Below are 14,237 nucleotides of genomic sequence, written 5' to 3'. Positions count from 1 at the left end.
GCCTACCTACTTTTCTGTGAAGTGGGAAAATTCCAGTCCTTACTGTGTTGGCTAATTCTGTGTCAACTTACACAAGCTAAAATCACCGACAGGCGGGAGCCTCAGTAAAGACACAGCCTCCAGAAGGCAAGCCTATGGGGCTTTTCTTAATTGGTGACTGATGGGGGAGGGCCCAGGCAGGGTCCAGCCCACTGAGGGTGGTGCCACTCTTGGGCTGGTGGTCCTGGGTTCTATAAGGAAGCAGGCTGAGGATGGCATGTGGAGCAAGTCAGTAAGCACTACTCCTCCATGGCCTCTGCATCAGCTCCTGCCTCCAGGTTCCTGCCCCGTTTGAGTTCCTGTCTGACTTCCTTCAGTGGAGGACTAGAGGTAGAAATACAAGCAGAGTAAACCCTTTCCTCCCCAATTTGCTTTTGGTAATGCAGTTTCATCATATCGATTGTAACCCTAGGACAATTATTTTACAGGCGTGTCAATTAAAGGTGTAATCAAATAAAAGACAATGCAATGTGATGCCAACACTCAGCAGCACTGCAAATTTACTGCATCAAACAGGTTCTCTGAAAAATCTTTCAATGGTCTTCACTGTACCAATGAGAAGCTGGGAGTGACGGCTCAGGGCTCTCGGCCGCTAATCACAAGCAGGACTACCCTTTGCTATCCACGCACGCCCTTGTGCTCACTGGACCACAGCTGTCTTGTTAACCAACGTTTCCTCCCGGAGCTAGCAGTGGCAATTCTCAGTCTTGGCCTCCTGAAGTGTCAGTGATGCAAGGGGAAGGCGTCTTCAGGGTTAGGTGGTTCTGGGCAGGGATTACATTCAGTCGTGAAGCAATGGGCTTGTGAATCACGTATTCTAGGGTCTGATTGATGGCTCTGCCACTTACTGCCTGAGCTCATCCTTTCACGAGAACTGAGAGGTCTGTGTGGTGTGCGAAAGTAGCCGGTGTGAAGTCCTTATACACACACAGGGTACCGGGGGCTCGCATCCCCGGGGCCCTCATCACCTTGATCAGGTCCTGCTTCTCTTTTTCTCCGCAGGTGATGGCTCTCTTGATTGCTTTGGTTTCCCTCAACACAGCCTGGGCCTCATCCAGTTTGTAGCCACCCTGAGCATCGGACATTTTCTTGTCAATCCTAGGGGTCAGGAAACGAGAGCGATCAGACGTGAGAGGAGGGGAAAGCACGGGCGCTCTCAAGTCTCCCGTCTCCATCCTGCACAGCCGTGCCCAGGCCCTGCTGGGGGTGGGGGTGGGGTCAGAGGGACCTTGTCAAGCTGCAGAATGTGTGTGACTGCAGAATGGAGAAGCACTGGGCTCTTCTAAGTATGAACTCTTAGTGAAAATCTTCCATGATTCCCTCCTGAGTCCGCCAGGCTGGGGAGGGGTTTCCCTGCAACATGTCTCTAAGAGCTGAGCAACTTCGCTTGTGCTGTGACCGTAACTTAAGACTCTAACTGTGGTATCCTGGGGAACAGAGTTGAACATGAATGGTATTAGAATCTGGCATAGGCTGTAAGAATCGGGGGCGAGGAGATGGTGTGTCTCCTGTCCTATATGTCACAGGCTGCTTAGCAGTGTCCCTGACGCTGATCTACAAATTGTTAATGCCCCAGTCTTGAGTTGTGACCACTTCCTGCCAGGTGTGATGATGGCCTGTGCCTTTAAATCCCAGTATTGGGAGGCAGAGGCAGGCAGATCTCTGTGTGTTCCAGGTTGCTAAGGCTACACAGTCTCAAAAAAAAAAGTTTCCATATATTGTCCAAATAGATGGTACCAAAGCACCCTCGGCGGAGAATCACTGTGTCTAACTGTGGGGTTCTCCTTTTCATATCTCTGTGGGTTCTGGGGTTTGAACTCAGGTTCATGCCTGGCAAGCACTTTTACCTGGTGAGCTATCTCACCGCCTGAGAACCCTGTCGGCAATAAACACACACAGAATTACAGGACACAATGAGGGCAAGGTGAGAAGGACAAAAGACCTCAGCTGTCACAACGATCTACTGCACGGCCTCAGATATGACCCACAACCACACGCACCTTGGTGTTTTAACCAAGTTACTCCACAACCTCAGACACAGCTCACAACCACACACATATCCTCAGTGTTCAAACGACGCTACTCCACAACCTCGGACATGGTTCACAACCACACACATTCTCACCAAGCTACTGCGCAGCCTCGGACACGGCTCACAAAGCACGCACACACCTTGGTGTTCTAACGAAGCCTAGACTGTGGTATTTGCCTGGCCCTGTTCAGGGTTGTACCTCACCATCAACTGGGATAAAGAACTTAAAACCCTATGGCTAACTAGGAAGCAGTGTGTAAATGTAAGGGGTTAAACACCGCTAGCCTGGAGATTATTGGCTTATCCAGGCCCTGTGTATAGGTCTGTTTTGATGAAAGGAAAGGTTGAAGGAAAAAAGCGGAGTGTCTCCCCGCTCGTTTCAGAAGTGCTGACATCACATCTGGGCTGTACCCACGGGTGGCAAGCCCTCCGCCACTGAGCTATGACTTAACCAGAGACGGCTGAGGGGTGGGGACCCTTAGAGGACTAGGCTGTGGAGGAGGTTCTGAGAGCCCATACACTTAGGACTCCATGCTTTCATCAAAGGCTGGCCCGAGGCATCCATGGAGGGAGGAAAAAGGGAAGTTTAACAGTCACGGGAACACCACACACCCATTATTCCAGGACAGAAACCCTCACAGGCATTCCTCTCTGGCTTCCTGCTACAGCCCAAACTGTGCCATGCTAAATCACTTGGAAAGGAGGAAAGGGGAAACAGGAGCAGGTTCCCACCCTGCCCTGGCTCCGGAGGAGGGGAAAAGACAGGAGGGAGGGGTCCCCATGTTGCTGACCCCTGCAGTTACTTCAGCTTCCGTGGAGACAAAACAAAGCCCCAATTGTGTTTCCACTAAAAATAGCCCGTCTATCCTTTTGAGGACTTAGGCCTGGGCAAGCCTGCCAGGTTGGCTATTATCTCTCTCAGAGTTAGTCTGAAAACGTCTGCATCGCTTCATAGTTCTATAGGTGATATTCTAGAGAAACACCCCCAGAGTTTGGGTAGGATGGGAGCCCCCCCTCCCCCCCCCGCCAAACTATCAGGGGCTAGTGTGTGCAGGGGAGAGCTGTATGCTTCAACAGGTCTGAAGGCTGGGCAGCACTCTCCTCTGCCAACAGGGCAAGAATGGTTTTACATCCCCAGAAGGGTGGACAGAGCTGTTTGTGTGCTGGGCTGCAAAGAGCTTGTACTTGATTTCTCCAGGCCCTTACCGACCTGGGCTCTAGAACTGGGCTGCAGAGAGCAGCTCTGAGCAGAACAGTTGGAATAGAGCTGGATGGAGCCAGAGGGGTCGGGGAGAACAAAGGGTCACCATTATATACCCAATAAAAGAGTCTTTTGGGGTAGGGGGTAAAAGGAAAGAAACATATGTGTCGGGCAGTAGAGAGATGTGTTTTAGGATTCCCAAATTATGCAGCTGTCCTTTCCGGCACGCCTTTCGGGACTCAGAAGCCAGGCATAACCTCTGACAGTAGCTGGTTCATCCCGTCTTGTCCAGACAACTCTGTCACAGGGGCTCTGTGGAGTGCAGAAAGAGCTCCTGCCATGCCCTTCCCCTGCCAAAGCAACAGCCTAACTCTCAACTCCCTCCGGCTCACAAGGGGTCAGGCCAAAGCCCCACACTCTGGTTTTGACTTTTCTTTTTCCTTGTCCTTGAGGTTTCCTATAGTCTTCATCTACCTTCCTCTTTCCTTTTCTTTCTAATTTAAACAAAACAGAACAGAACAGAAACTCTTGTTGCTGACTATGGATCAAGCTCATGGGTGCTTAGACATAGCTGCTCAACAACTCTCGGTTGGTGTCATGGAGGCAAACACATAAGCTCTTGGGAAGCAGAAGAACTTCATGTCGGTCTCTAACAGTGATCCTGACAGGTCATCAAAGTCCCTCTGGAAACTCCCTAAATTACTCCTGAAGAATGAAGTTCCCAGGCTCTGCAAACATGGGAGGCTGCAGGAATGCTTGAGTCGTCTCCCACTGAACAAAAGCAATTCCAAGGGAGCTTCAAGGGGCCGTATACTTTTTGAGTCTGGGGAAAGGGTTATCTGGGCTGTGTCTAGAGAGGACTAAGATGTGAACTTCAAAATCCTGTAAGTTTCCAAGCATCTCAATAATAATAATTGACACTAACCCCACAGTTCTAGACTAGAAGTGTAGTGGAACAGACTGTGTGCTTACCATTGGTGGAGTTGGATTCTTAAGTACCACCCCCAAAACAAGCAAACAAGCAAACAAGCAAGCAAACAAACAAACAGAAAAGCAAGGAACAAGACAAAGGCTAGATGTCTCTCACTGGCCAGAACACATGTCCAGCATGTGGAAGGCCCTTGGGTTTCCGTCTCTAGTCCCAAAACAACAAATAAGTAAATAACAGAAATGAACAGTGTTAGGTCCCAGGCAGTCCATCCATCTCTCCAGAAATGAGCTCAAGCTGGACCATAGGAGGATTTCTGATAGATAAAACCAGCCTTCCTCAGGCTCTTGTGAAACCAGTTCTCATCTGCCAAAAGGAGTCATTTCCCTTCCCTGTGGTAGCAGGGACACAGGTTACCCCTGGGGTCCACCAGCATATGGAATCTCACATCACGGCTGGCCTCCAGGCTCCCTCAGTATCACAAGTACCTGTTACATAACAGGCCCTTTCTTCCCCCAGCAACCCATGTCCCCTACAATCCACATGATTTGTCCGCCCACTTTGTCTCTCTCTAGTTATCCTCTCTCACTATTTCTTGCACCCTGCCTGTCTGTCTGTCTGTTCTATATTTCTGACTATCTGTCCTCTTGCTCTTTTACCATCTCTTGCTGTCTTGCCATCTCAACTGTCCTCCCCCAGTGTCTGGCTTCCCTAGCCCTAGCCATGGCCACGCTGTTCTTTCTTGCTACTCTCAGCTCTTCCAGGTGCTTCCGGATGCTCTCTCTCATTCATAAGAGAAACCTTCCCCTAAGAATGGAGAGGTCATGTCGGCAGTTTCTTTCCTCTGCCCCCTTGTATACAACAAATACGAAGTCCCAAAAGTTCTTGGGTTCCAGTCCTAGTTCTGATCCTTGCTGGTTGGGTAGCCTTGGACTTTTTTTCCCTACATTTTCATTAGCAACATGGGGCACAACAAAAACTCTTCTTAATGAGGTAAAGAGCATGGCATGAGGCAGCTGATATAACAGGGCTCTCTAGAAAGCAGCAAGCTCGGGTTAGATGGAGAGTCTTTCTTCCCATAACTAACTAATGGTCCGCTCCCAACCTCTTCATTGAGCGCCTAATCTGTACCAGGCAGGCTCTGTTACATCCTAGACAGGGATTTTTCTAGCTCAGTCTTGACAACCATGGACTTTTCATACAAAGATATCAAAACTTAGAAGGGTTAGGTTATTTTTCCAGGGTCCCAGGTCCGCTGCCTCATGAAGTTACATTCCTAACCCTCTCTGTGTGTTAGGACTGATGTCTTTCTCCACCCTGGTCTACTTCTAACTGAGGACTCTGAGAGCCAGGGCTGCAAAGGAATCTCATCTGGGCCAGCTATCAACCTGGGAGGAGGGGGGAGGGAGGGCAGGGTTGTCTTAGGGTTTCATTGTCAGTTTGCCAAAGGACAAGGATATTCAACGCTGTTACAGGGTGACAATGTGGTAAAACAGGTTTGTGGAGGTCCTGAGAATAATGGGAAGTGTTTTAAGTCTAGCTCTTGAGGTGGGGAATAAGCCATAAATCACGCTTCAAAGCTTCTCGAGCCACATGCAGAGAATGGGGCTTTCACAGGTCAAATTAGGAACGTCTGCGCTCACACTAGTGCTCTGAATTGTCTCTGATGTTCACTAAAAATTACCAAGGATCATAAAGCACAACCCCTAGAAGATAGAATCAGGTTTGAAAGATATGATTGACATATATACTTATGTAAATTATGTAAATTACACATATAAGACATATAAAAATATATAAAAGCCAAAATTTTAAATTAAAAAAGAAAAACATTCCAAACAATCTAATACAGGACTGTATTTCTAAATCACCCTACCCCAGGACTAGGGACTGAATTTAAGGCAGTGGTCCTCAGACTTCCTTGCTTCATGGTGTGGTGACCCCCAACCATAAAATTATTTTTCTCGCCACTTCATAACTGCATATTTGCTACTGTTATGAATGATAATGTAAATACATTTGATATGTAGATGGTCTTGGGTGACCCCAAAGGGGTGGAGACCCACAGCTAGGAGGTACTCTCCATTGAGCTACACCCCCAGGCGGGTTATATATATTTTTTGTTGTTGCTTGATTTTGAGACAGGTCTTGCTTTGTAGCCCAGCCTGGTTTTGAACTCTTCACCTTCCTGTCTCAGTCTAGCCAGTGTTGGGATTACAGGTGTGTGCCACCATCTGCAGCTCACACTTGCTGAGATCATGTGTTGTGCTGGATTCCTGGAGGCTCCCTCAGATGGTGATGGCTTGTGGGATAAAGGCTGGTAAAGGAGAACCAACTTCCTGGTATGGTGACACAAGCCTTTAATCCCAGCACTGGGGAGGCAGAGGTAGGTGGGTCCCTCCCTGTGTGTTCCAGGCCAGACTGGTCTACATAATGAGTTCCAGGACAGTCAGAGGTATATAATAGAGAAACTTTCAATGAAGAAAAAGAGGAGGAGAAGGAGGAGGAGCAACAACCATCACCAACTGGCCCTCAACTAGGGGTTACATACGTAACTATGTTACATACGTAATGCTTTGAACTATAGTGACAACAGGACTCGCTGATATATCCCAGGATTCGGTACTCAGCGAATGATGAGGATAGACTTGAGGCTTATGGGTGTGTGTGGGGGGTGGCGGGTTATGAAATGGTATGGGGTGGGGTTGGGGGTGGGGAGAGAAAGCAAATGACTATCAGAACAGCTGTTCATACACGCACAGCCTCCTCAAGGCTGAAAGTCTCTGGAAGCTAGGAATTCTGGTAACCTGCCTGGTGTTTCTGTGAGGGTTGCTAGGTTACCTATGCAATGCTCACCATGGGAGCCACCAGATAGGCTGAACACAATTTAGTAAACAAGGAGCCGTAGCAACCCATCTAATTCCAGTGCTTGAGAGTCTCAGGTAGGAGGATGGCTATGAGTCTGAGGCCAACATGAGCAAATATGAGAACCTATTTCAAAAAACAAAGCAAACAACCCCTCCCATGACAAAGAGCCTGTTACATGTGTGTAACAATAGGCTGATATTTACTGAGCATTTAGTCTATGACTCGGTTTCCTCAACTATATAATGGGGTTATAGCTAAAGACAAAACAAAACAGACCATTCTTTTGGGACTGCCACAAGGACCAGATGAACACCCTCATGCAGGAACACTTGAAGGCGTTTCCTGGCACACTGCAAAAGCTCTCCAAATCTTCATGGCCATAGTCAATATGACAACCGTAAACACAGTGTAATACAGTGCATAGGAAATAAAGAAGCCGTATCCCTTACTTAGCTGTAAGCCCACTTCTGCACAGCGAGATGACATCTATCTGTTTATTGTGGAAGCTCTTTGTGCCACCCACAGGGAACTCTGCACATAGTCCGGTACATGATTCTCTAGGAATGTGCTCAATGCTGGACGAGACTGTTAGCTCCGCAGTGGGGTAGCAGAGAAGGGGCAGCTTACTTTAGGGGCCACAGGGCTAGAGGGTTTGCTTGGTCTGTGACTGACAGTCTGGCTGTCAATTAGCACAGCCGAGGTGTGCACAAAAATGCATGACACTTGCTTCTAGGACTGCAGAATAAATAAGACTCCGCTGACCTTAACGGGCTTACAAGTTCAGAGGCCAACAACAGCTCCATGGTTTGAAATGACTCTGTTTATCTCCACCCCTGAGTGATGGCATCTTCAGTGAGTGACAGGGGGAAAGAAGTTAAGTAGAATTGTGAGAGTCATCTTGAGAAGGGAAGAAAGGGACTAATGGAGAGAGGGGCAGAGAGGGCAGAGGGGACCTATGGTGGAGGTTGCCCCTTGCCCTCCGCTGCGGGATACTTACTTCTTCAGGGTCTGAAAGCCACGCTCTTTGAACTGTAGTTCGTGCTGCAGGTGGACCATCTCTCTCTTCAACTTGTTGACCTGAATGGCAGAGGACCACACAGAAGACGGGGTCAGAGGCGGATGTGGAGGTGTAGGCTGAGAAGGGGAGCCCAGAAGCCTCTGACGATACTGCTGTTGCCTAAAAGGCCACCCGCATCCCTTGGGCACCATACATTATAGCACCCTCCCTTCACCAGTGTGGGTCTGGATGTCAGCCTCCCAGGCAGTGTCCCTGTGGGTCCTGCCAGGCAGTCTCTACACCGGGGGAACAGGAAGAAATCAGACACTGACTGGGACAGTCGGGCCTCCCCATTTCTTTGTTATGAGATCCCTTTTGCAGGACCCCGTCTCACCTCTTCTTGCCTGTTGTGATGAGTGAGGGCGATAGCAAATACCTGGGCCACACACAGCCTAAAGCTGGGGATGGTCTGAGAGCAATCTGCACTGAGGTGGTGGTGAGACACCACCAAAAGCTAGAGATCCTCCTTAGGCCTGCAGAGTTCTGCAGCCGTCCAGCGAGAGCTTCTGATTAAGTTCTAAGAGACTTCATGCACTAAACCCTGATGTATCTACCGCTCTTTCCAAAAATACCTGACATCTAAAAACACGGGGCTCGCCTTCCAGTATGGGTGCAGTGCTCTCGAGCTAAACTTTAGCCACTCAGACAAGGTACACCAGACTATTAGCCCCCAGCATTTCATCCTACCTCAGGCCACTTCCCCTATTTATGTTTTTGTATGTGGAAATCATTCAGATCTAAATGAAACCAGTGTTCAAAAGACCCAGTGTACTGCGAACAAGCCGCTTAACCACTCTGCCTTAGTTTCCAACAGTAAAAGGGGGGTAACAACACTACCCTCCTAAAGCCATCAAGAATGATGAGGATGTAAAGCGGGGGGGAGGGGGCAGCTAGGAGGAGGAAGGGGACACCAAACTCCAGTGAGGACTCTGGTTTCCTCAGGCCAGGTTCTTGGTCTCTGCTTACTCATCTTTAAAGTACAGATTCAAGGGGTTGAAGCAATGGCTCGAGATGAAGTACCCGAAACTACGCCAGGTACAAGGTGGATGCCTCCAAACGGCAACTGTGGTACTATTGGTAATACAATAACCAAAGCTATTATTATCTCAGGGCCTTGCTAGTCCCGGCTGCCATGGCCTGGAGGGTTGGCCAGTGAGGGGCAGCGAGGGCGTCGTGAAGATTCTTACCCGGGATTTTGCAGTGGCGATTTCGGCTTTCAGGATCTCAGGGTCATACTTGGAGCTGGATGACGACCCAGAGACCACTGCAGGCAAGAAAGAAGAGAATCTCAGTGGAGGAAACACAGCAAAGTTGGCTTATCTAGTCATCTAAATGAACCCAGAGGAAAAGAACTAAAAACATGAACAACCTACAAGTCCAACAAATATGGTATGCAGAAAATGAAGATGCTGTTGTTAAGGAAAATGAAGATGCTGTTGTTAAGGAAAATGAAGATGCTGTTGCTAGGTCTCCAACTCCAAAGGGCGGTGCATGTGTGCAGAAACGACAGTCTTGGCTCTGCTCATATTGGACTGAGGATGCTAGTGGACGCTTACAGTTTTCCTCAGGGAACCTGTGAAATGGTAAGGTCCACTCCCCTCTCTTCCCCTCCTTTGGCATCCGGCTCCTTCTCTACACATACCTATGGTGCATACCAAGCCAACACTAGCCTCCAGACTCCTCCTTCCTATCCTTATGTACTCATTCTGTACCTCAAAGCCCTCGCTAGCCCCCTGGTCCTTCTCACTTCCTGCGCTAGCTTCCAGGCGGTTCCAGATGGCACGTCCCACCCGCTTTATAACAGCAAGGCTTTCCCCTTGCCCTTTCTGTTCTCTCTCTTGCTATTCTCGCTTCTCTCCTAGGGAACCCTGGCCGTGTCCAGTCTAATTCTTTTTTTTTCCCCCCTGGATTCTTTCAGATGCTTCTGGATGATCTCTATCTCTTATCCACAATAAAAAAACCTTCCTCCCAATACACGGAGCATCCATTTGCTGGTTTCTTTACTGCACCCTCACTTACAGATATAACTTGCATGATTTAAAACCACGATGTAGAAAACCGCAGAGGGAAATGAGAAAATGTCTGACACCTACGGTTTCATGATACCCAGCTGAGAAAATGTATAGTAAAGCTAAATGAAGGAAATGTAGTTTGTAAACTAATACACACACGCCTCTACAAAGACTGCATGCTGGGGACATAGGTCAGCTGCTTGCCTGGCCTGGGTGAGACCCTCGGTTAACACTGCTATCTAGAGGGGTGGATGATAAATGAAACTAATTTTCACCTTTGCATGTTTTGGTCTTTTTCATATTTTCTAACATGAACATCTACTTTCCTAATAAGGATGCTAAAGTTCATTTTTTTATACTAATGTGCATTTGAGAAGAAAATAAAGTACCCACAGCTATACCACCCTACAACAATTATCTTTGTCCTAAGTCATCTCCTACTGCGTAGCTATAGTTCTTTCACGTTAAAATTTCATTGCCTTTTAATAGCATTTATGCCGTTGTGGCTTATGGAAATGAACGCAATACAGTGTGAAATATTTCAAGGAAGAAAACGAGACAAAGGGAAACCAGCACCGGCCACAGTCTCCCTAGCTGAACCAGAGTCACCGCTGACCTGGCTCTGAGCATCCAGGCTGGGGAGGCGAAAAGGGAAATGTGTCTAGATATGAGACTCAATCATGTCCTAAATCAACACTCTCTCCCATCGTTGAACAGGCTTTCGTGGTAAGGAAGGTATTTCTCCAGTGTCCTGAATCATCCCTGATAGGTCAGCTCATCTTCCCTCTCACTCTTGGTGGCCTGAACACTGCGGTGAGAACCAAAGCTGAGATCAGGATTTTCCGAAAGACGTCAATGGTATCGCTGCTAATTTTCAGCATCTGACCGTGACATAGGGAGAAGCTGCTGTTTGGACTTAGTTATAATAGTTTAGTGGGTTTTGAATTATGCACAAAGAAGGTTCAAGTTTGGGGAATAAGAAAAACTACTCCATATAACGGCAGATGAGGCACCAGTGGGCAGCAGAGTTCTTCAGCAAAGCTCATGGTGATGACCAGGGTGACGAGGTCTGGGCTTTACCAGAAGAGACAAGCAGGGTCAGAGTGGGGACAAGAGGGCTTCACAGCCTTTGTCTGGAGCATGGGACAAGGACTCAGGTGCTCAGGGTGTTTCACTGACAGTGTGAGGTTGTCAACCCCTGCTTTCTAATTCTAGTCATCAGTGTGGTGAGCATCTCTGGGATAAACCTGGCTGGATACAGAGCTGGAACATGGCTTAAGCGTATTCTCCAAAGAAGCACTTCGGGCATTTTGAAGTGGTTCACACAGTCTGTTACCCATGCTGGATGGTAAGAACACCATGAGAAGCCTAGAGAAGTTGTCGGTGTGGGAAATAAAATGGAGATGAATGCGGAAAGGTCACCAGAGGGGGCTGCCTAATCTAAGCACCACCTCCTGCCACTCCCCGCCCCCCTGCCACAGATCATGGACCAGTGATGCTGGGGACAGCACTTCCCTATGGGGGAGACACTAAGGAGAGTGATAACGGTCTTCAGAGTGGCGATTCCTAACCCAGGCTGGGTGAAGATGATTCTGGGGTAAGTCCTTGTGAAATGCATTAGCACTCCTTGGGCATGCTCAGAAATTCTGGAAGCAAAGGAAGCCAGAAAAAGAACATATTCCTACCAAAGGGGCTGTCAGAGACTTGGATTCCTACTCATTGGAGAATTCTTATGAAATGCACAATTTATACACAAAGCTGCTGAAATAGAATACAGCTGGGTGCATATTTTTTAGATAAACTTTTTACTAAAGTTTATTTTTTTTAAAGTTTATTTTTATTTTATTTGCATCGGTGTTTTGCCTGCCCGGTGTGTTCATGAGGGTGTCAGATTTTAGAGTTACAGACAGCTGTGAGCTGCCATGTGGGTGCTGGGAACTGAACCCGGGTCCTCTGGAAGAGCAGTTAGTTCTCTTAACCACTGAGCCATCTCTCCAGCCCCTAAAGTTTCTTTTTCTTTTTAAAAGAAACTTCTAGGTAAACTCCAAGGGAGCAGGAGCACATCCAGACCAGGGACATTTGCGGAGGCAGGACTGAGCCAGTGACCTACGCCAGAACTGCCCTGAGACAGTGACTCCGTGTGAATGTGAGCAGAAAATTAGGAAATAACCTTCCTCAGGACCCAGCAATACCACTTGGGCATATATCCAAAGGATGCTCAATCGTGCCACAAGGACATGTGCTCAACTATGTTCATAGCAGCATTGTTTGTCATAGCCAGAAGCTGGAAACAACCTAAATGCCCTTTGACCAAAGAATGGACAAGGAAGATGTGGTACATTTACACAATGGAGTACTACACAGCAGAAAAAATAACAACATTTTGAAATTTGCAGACAAATGGATGGAGCTAGAAAACACCATATATTGAGTGAGGTAACCCAGACCCAGAAAGACAATTATCATATGTACTCACTCATAAGTGGTTTTTAAACATAAAGCAAAGAAAACCAGCCTAGAAATCACAATCCCAGAGAACCTAGACAACAATGAGGACCCTAAGAGAGAGTCACATAGACCTAATCTACATGAGACATAAAAAAAAAAAAAAAGACAAGATCTCCTGAGTAAATTAGAAGCATGGGGACCTTGGGAGAGGGTTGAAGGGGAGGGGAGATGTAGGGAGGGAAGCAGAGAAAAATGTAGAGCTCAATAAAAATCAATTTTAAAAAACAGGAAGTAAAAAAAAGAAACTTCTATAAACCAGGTATGGTAAAAACCTATATAATCTCAGCACTCAGGAGGCTGAGGCAAGAGAACTTAGAGAGTTCAGGGCCATCCTGAGCTATATTCTGCATTCTCCAAACTCGCAAAGGCTCCGAGTACAGGTATTATACTTTCTGCCAGTAAGCAATTCTGCTTCCTTGGGACCTGGGAGGGGGTGCGCACAGTCAGCACCCACTTCATGCTACTCCAGCCTTCCTCACTTCGTTCCATTCTCCCTCATTTCAGGTCTTTCTGAGCCACCCCCATTATGTTGCTAGAACTTCACTTCTAGTTGCTTCCTGGGAAAGGAGATGGGAAGGAAGCAAAACTTTTGAAATCCCACATGTCTCGGAATATCTTTGTTCTATGCTATACTTAAAGATAGCTTCACAGTGATGGAGTTTTAGGCCGGAACTGACTTTTCAGAGAAAGGAAAAGGCATTGCGACGGTCTAGTTCTGTGCGACCGGCGACAAGTCTGGAGTACTCAGAGTCCTGACCATTTCCACTTGACCTGGTCTTGTTCTCTGAATGCCTACAGAATGCTGCCTTGGTCCCGGGGATTGAAACTTCCCAATGGTGGATATGATGGAGGAAGGTCATTGGTTAATTATAATAAACAAACTGCTTGGCCTCATAGCTTAGAACATAGGTGGGTAGAGTAAACAGAACAGGATGCTGGGAGGAAGAGGAAGTGAGCTCAGACTTGACAGCTCTGCTCTCTGGAGCAGAGGCCCTGCTTCGCTCTCCTGGGCATACGCGATGAAGCTCCGACCCAGGATGGACGTAGGCTAGAATCTTCCTGGTAAGCACACCTAGTGGTGCTACATAGATGATAAGAAATGGGCTAAATTAATATGTTAGAATTAGCCTAGAAGAGGCTAGATAGAAATGGGCCAAGCAGTGTTTAAATGAATACATTTTGTGTGTTGTTATTTCGGGCATAAGCTAGCCAGGCAGCCGGGGTGCTGGGGACGCAGCCCCGCCACACTTATTATTACATGGATACAAGTATGTTGACTTTTATTCACCGTGTTGAGCACTTGGTGAAGCTTTCCAGTGTAAACCCCCCTCTCCCCTCCGGTTCTGGGAAACTCTGCTGAGATTTTTCATGGAGCCTTCTTCCTCTGTTTCCTCAGTTTCCTCTCTGTTTTGATCTGGAAGAGGCTGTCTGCACCACTGCTCTGTTTTCCCCTCTTGTTGCCAATCTCACTGTATCTTGGCTCTGCTCCCTTGAAGGTTTCCTTGGTTATATTTTCCAATCTAACTGTTATTTCACATGTTTTGATTTCTCAAACATCCCGTGGTGGCTTGGAAGACTCCTTGGTTTGGCAT

At 47.6% G+C, this 14,237-nt stretch overlaps 1 protein-coding gene across 1 annotated transcript in view; it reads right to left on the bottom strand.

Annotated features, from left to right (window-relative positions):
* Wwc1 (WW and C2 domain containing 1) overlaps positions 1 to 14,237 on the bottom strand; it is a 156,794-nt gene that overhangs the window by 49,361 nt on the left and 93,196 nt on the right. The window contains exons 4-6 of the mRNA XM_050138573.1: positions 9,313 to 9,389; positions 8,066 to 8,145; positions 1,008 to 1,137 (exon numbers count right to left, since the gene is read on the bottom strand). Of these exons, the coding sequence (XP_049994530.1) occupies positions 1,008 to 1,137; positions 8,066 to 8,145; positions 9,313 to 9,389 (287 nt within the window). The remainder of the gene's footprint in view (positions 1 to 1,007; positions 1,138 to 8,065; positions 8,146 to 9,312; positions 9,390 to 14,237) is intronic.

Source organism: Alexandromys fortis, unplaced genomic scaffold (assembly GCF_014885135.2).
Source record: "Alexandromys fortis isolate MF-2015 unplaced genomic scaffold, M_Fortis_MF-2015_v1.1 scaffold_11, whole genome shotgun sequence".
NCBI classification, from domain to species: domain Eukaryota; kingdom Metazoa; phylum Chordata; class Mammalia; order Rodentia; family Cricetidae; genus Alexandromys; species Alexandromys fortis.
The sequence above is the reverse complement of the archived record's forward strand: the minus strand, read 5'-3'. Positions and strand labels throughout refer to the sequence as shown.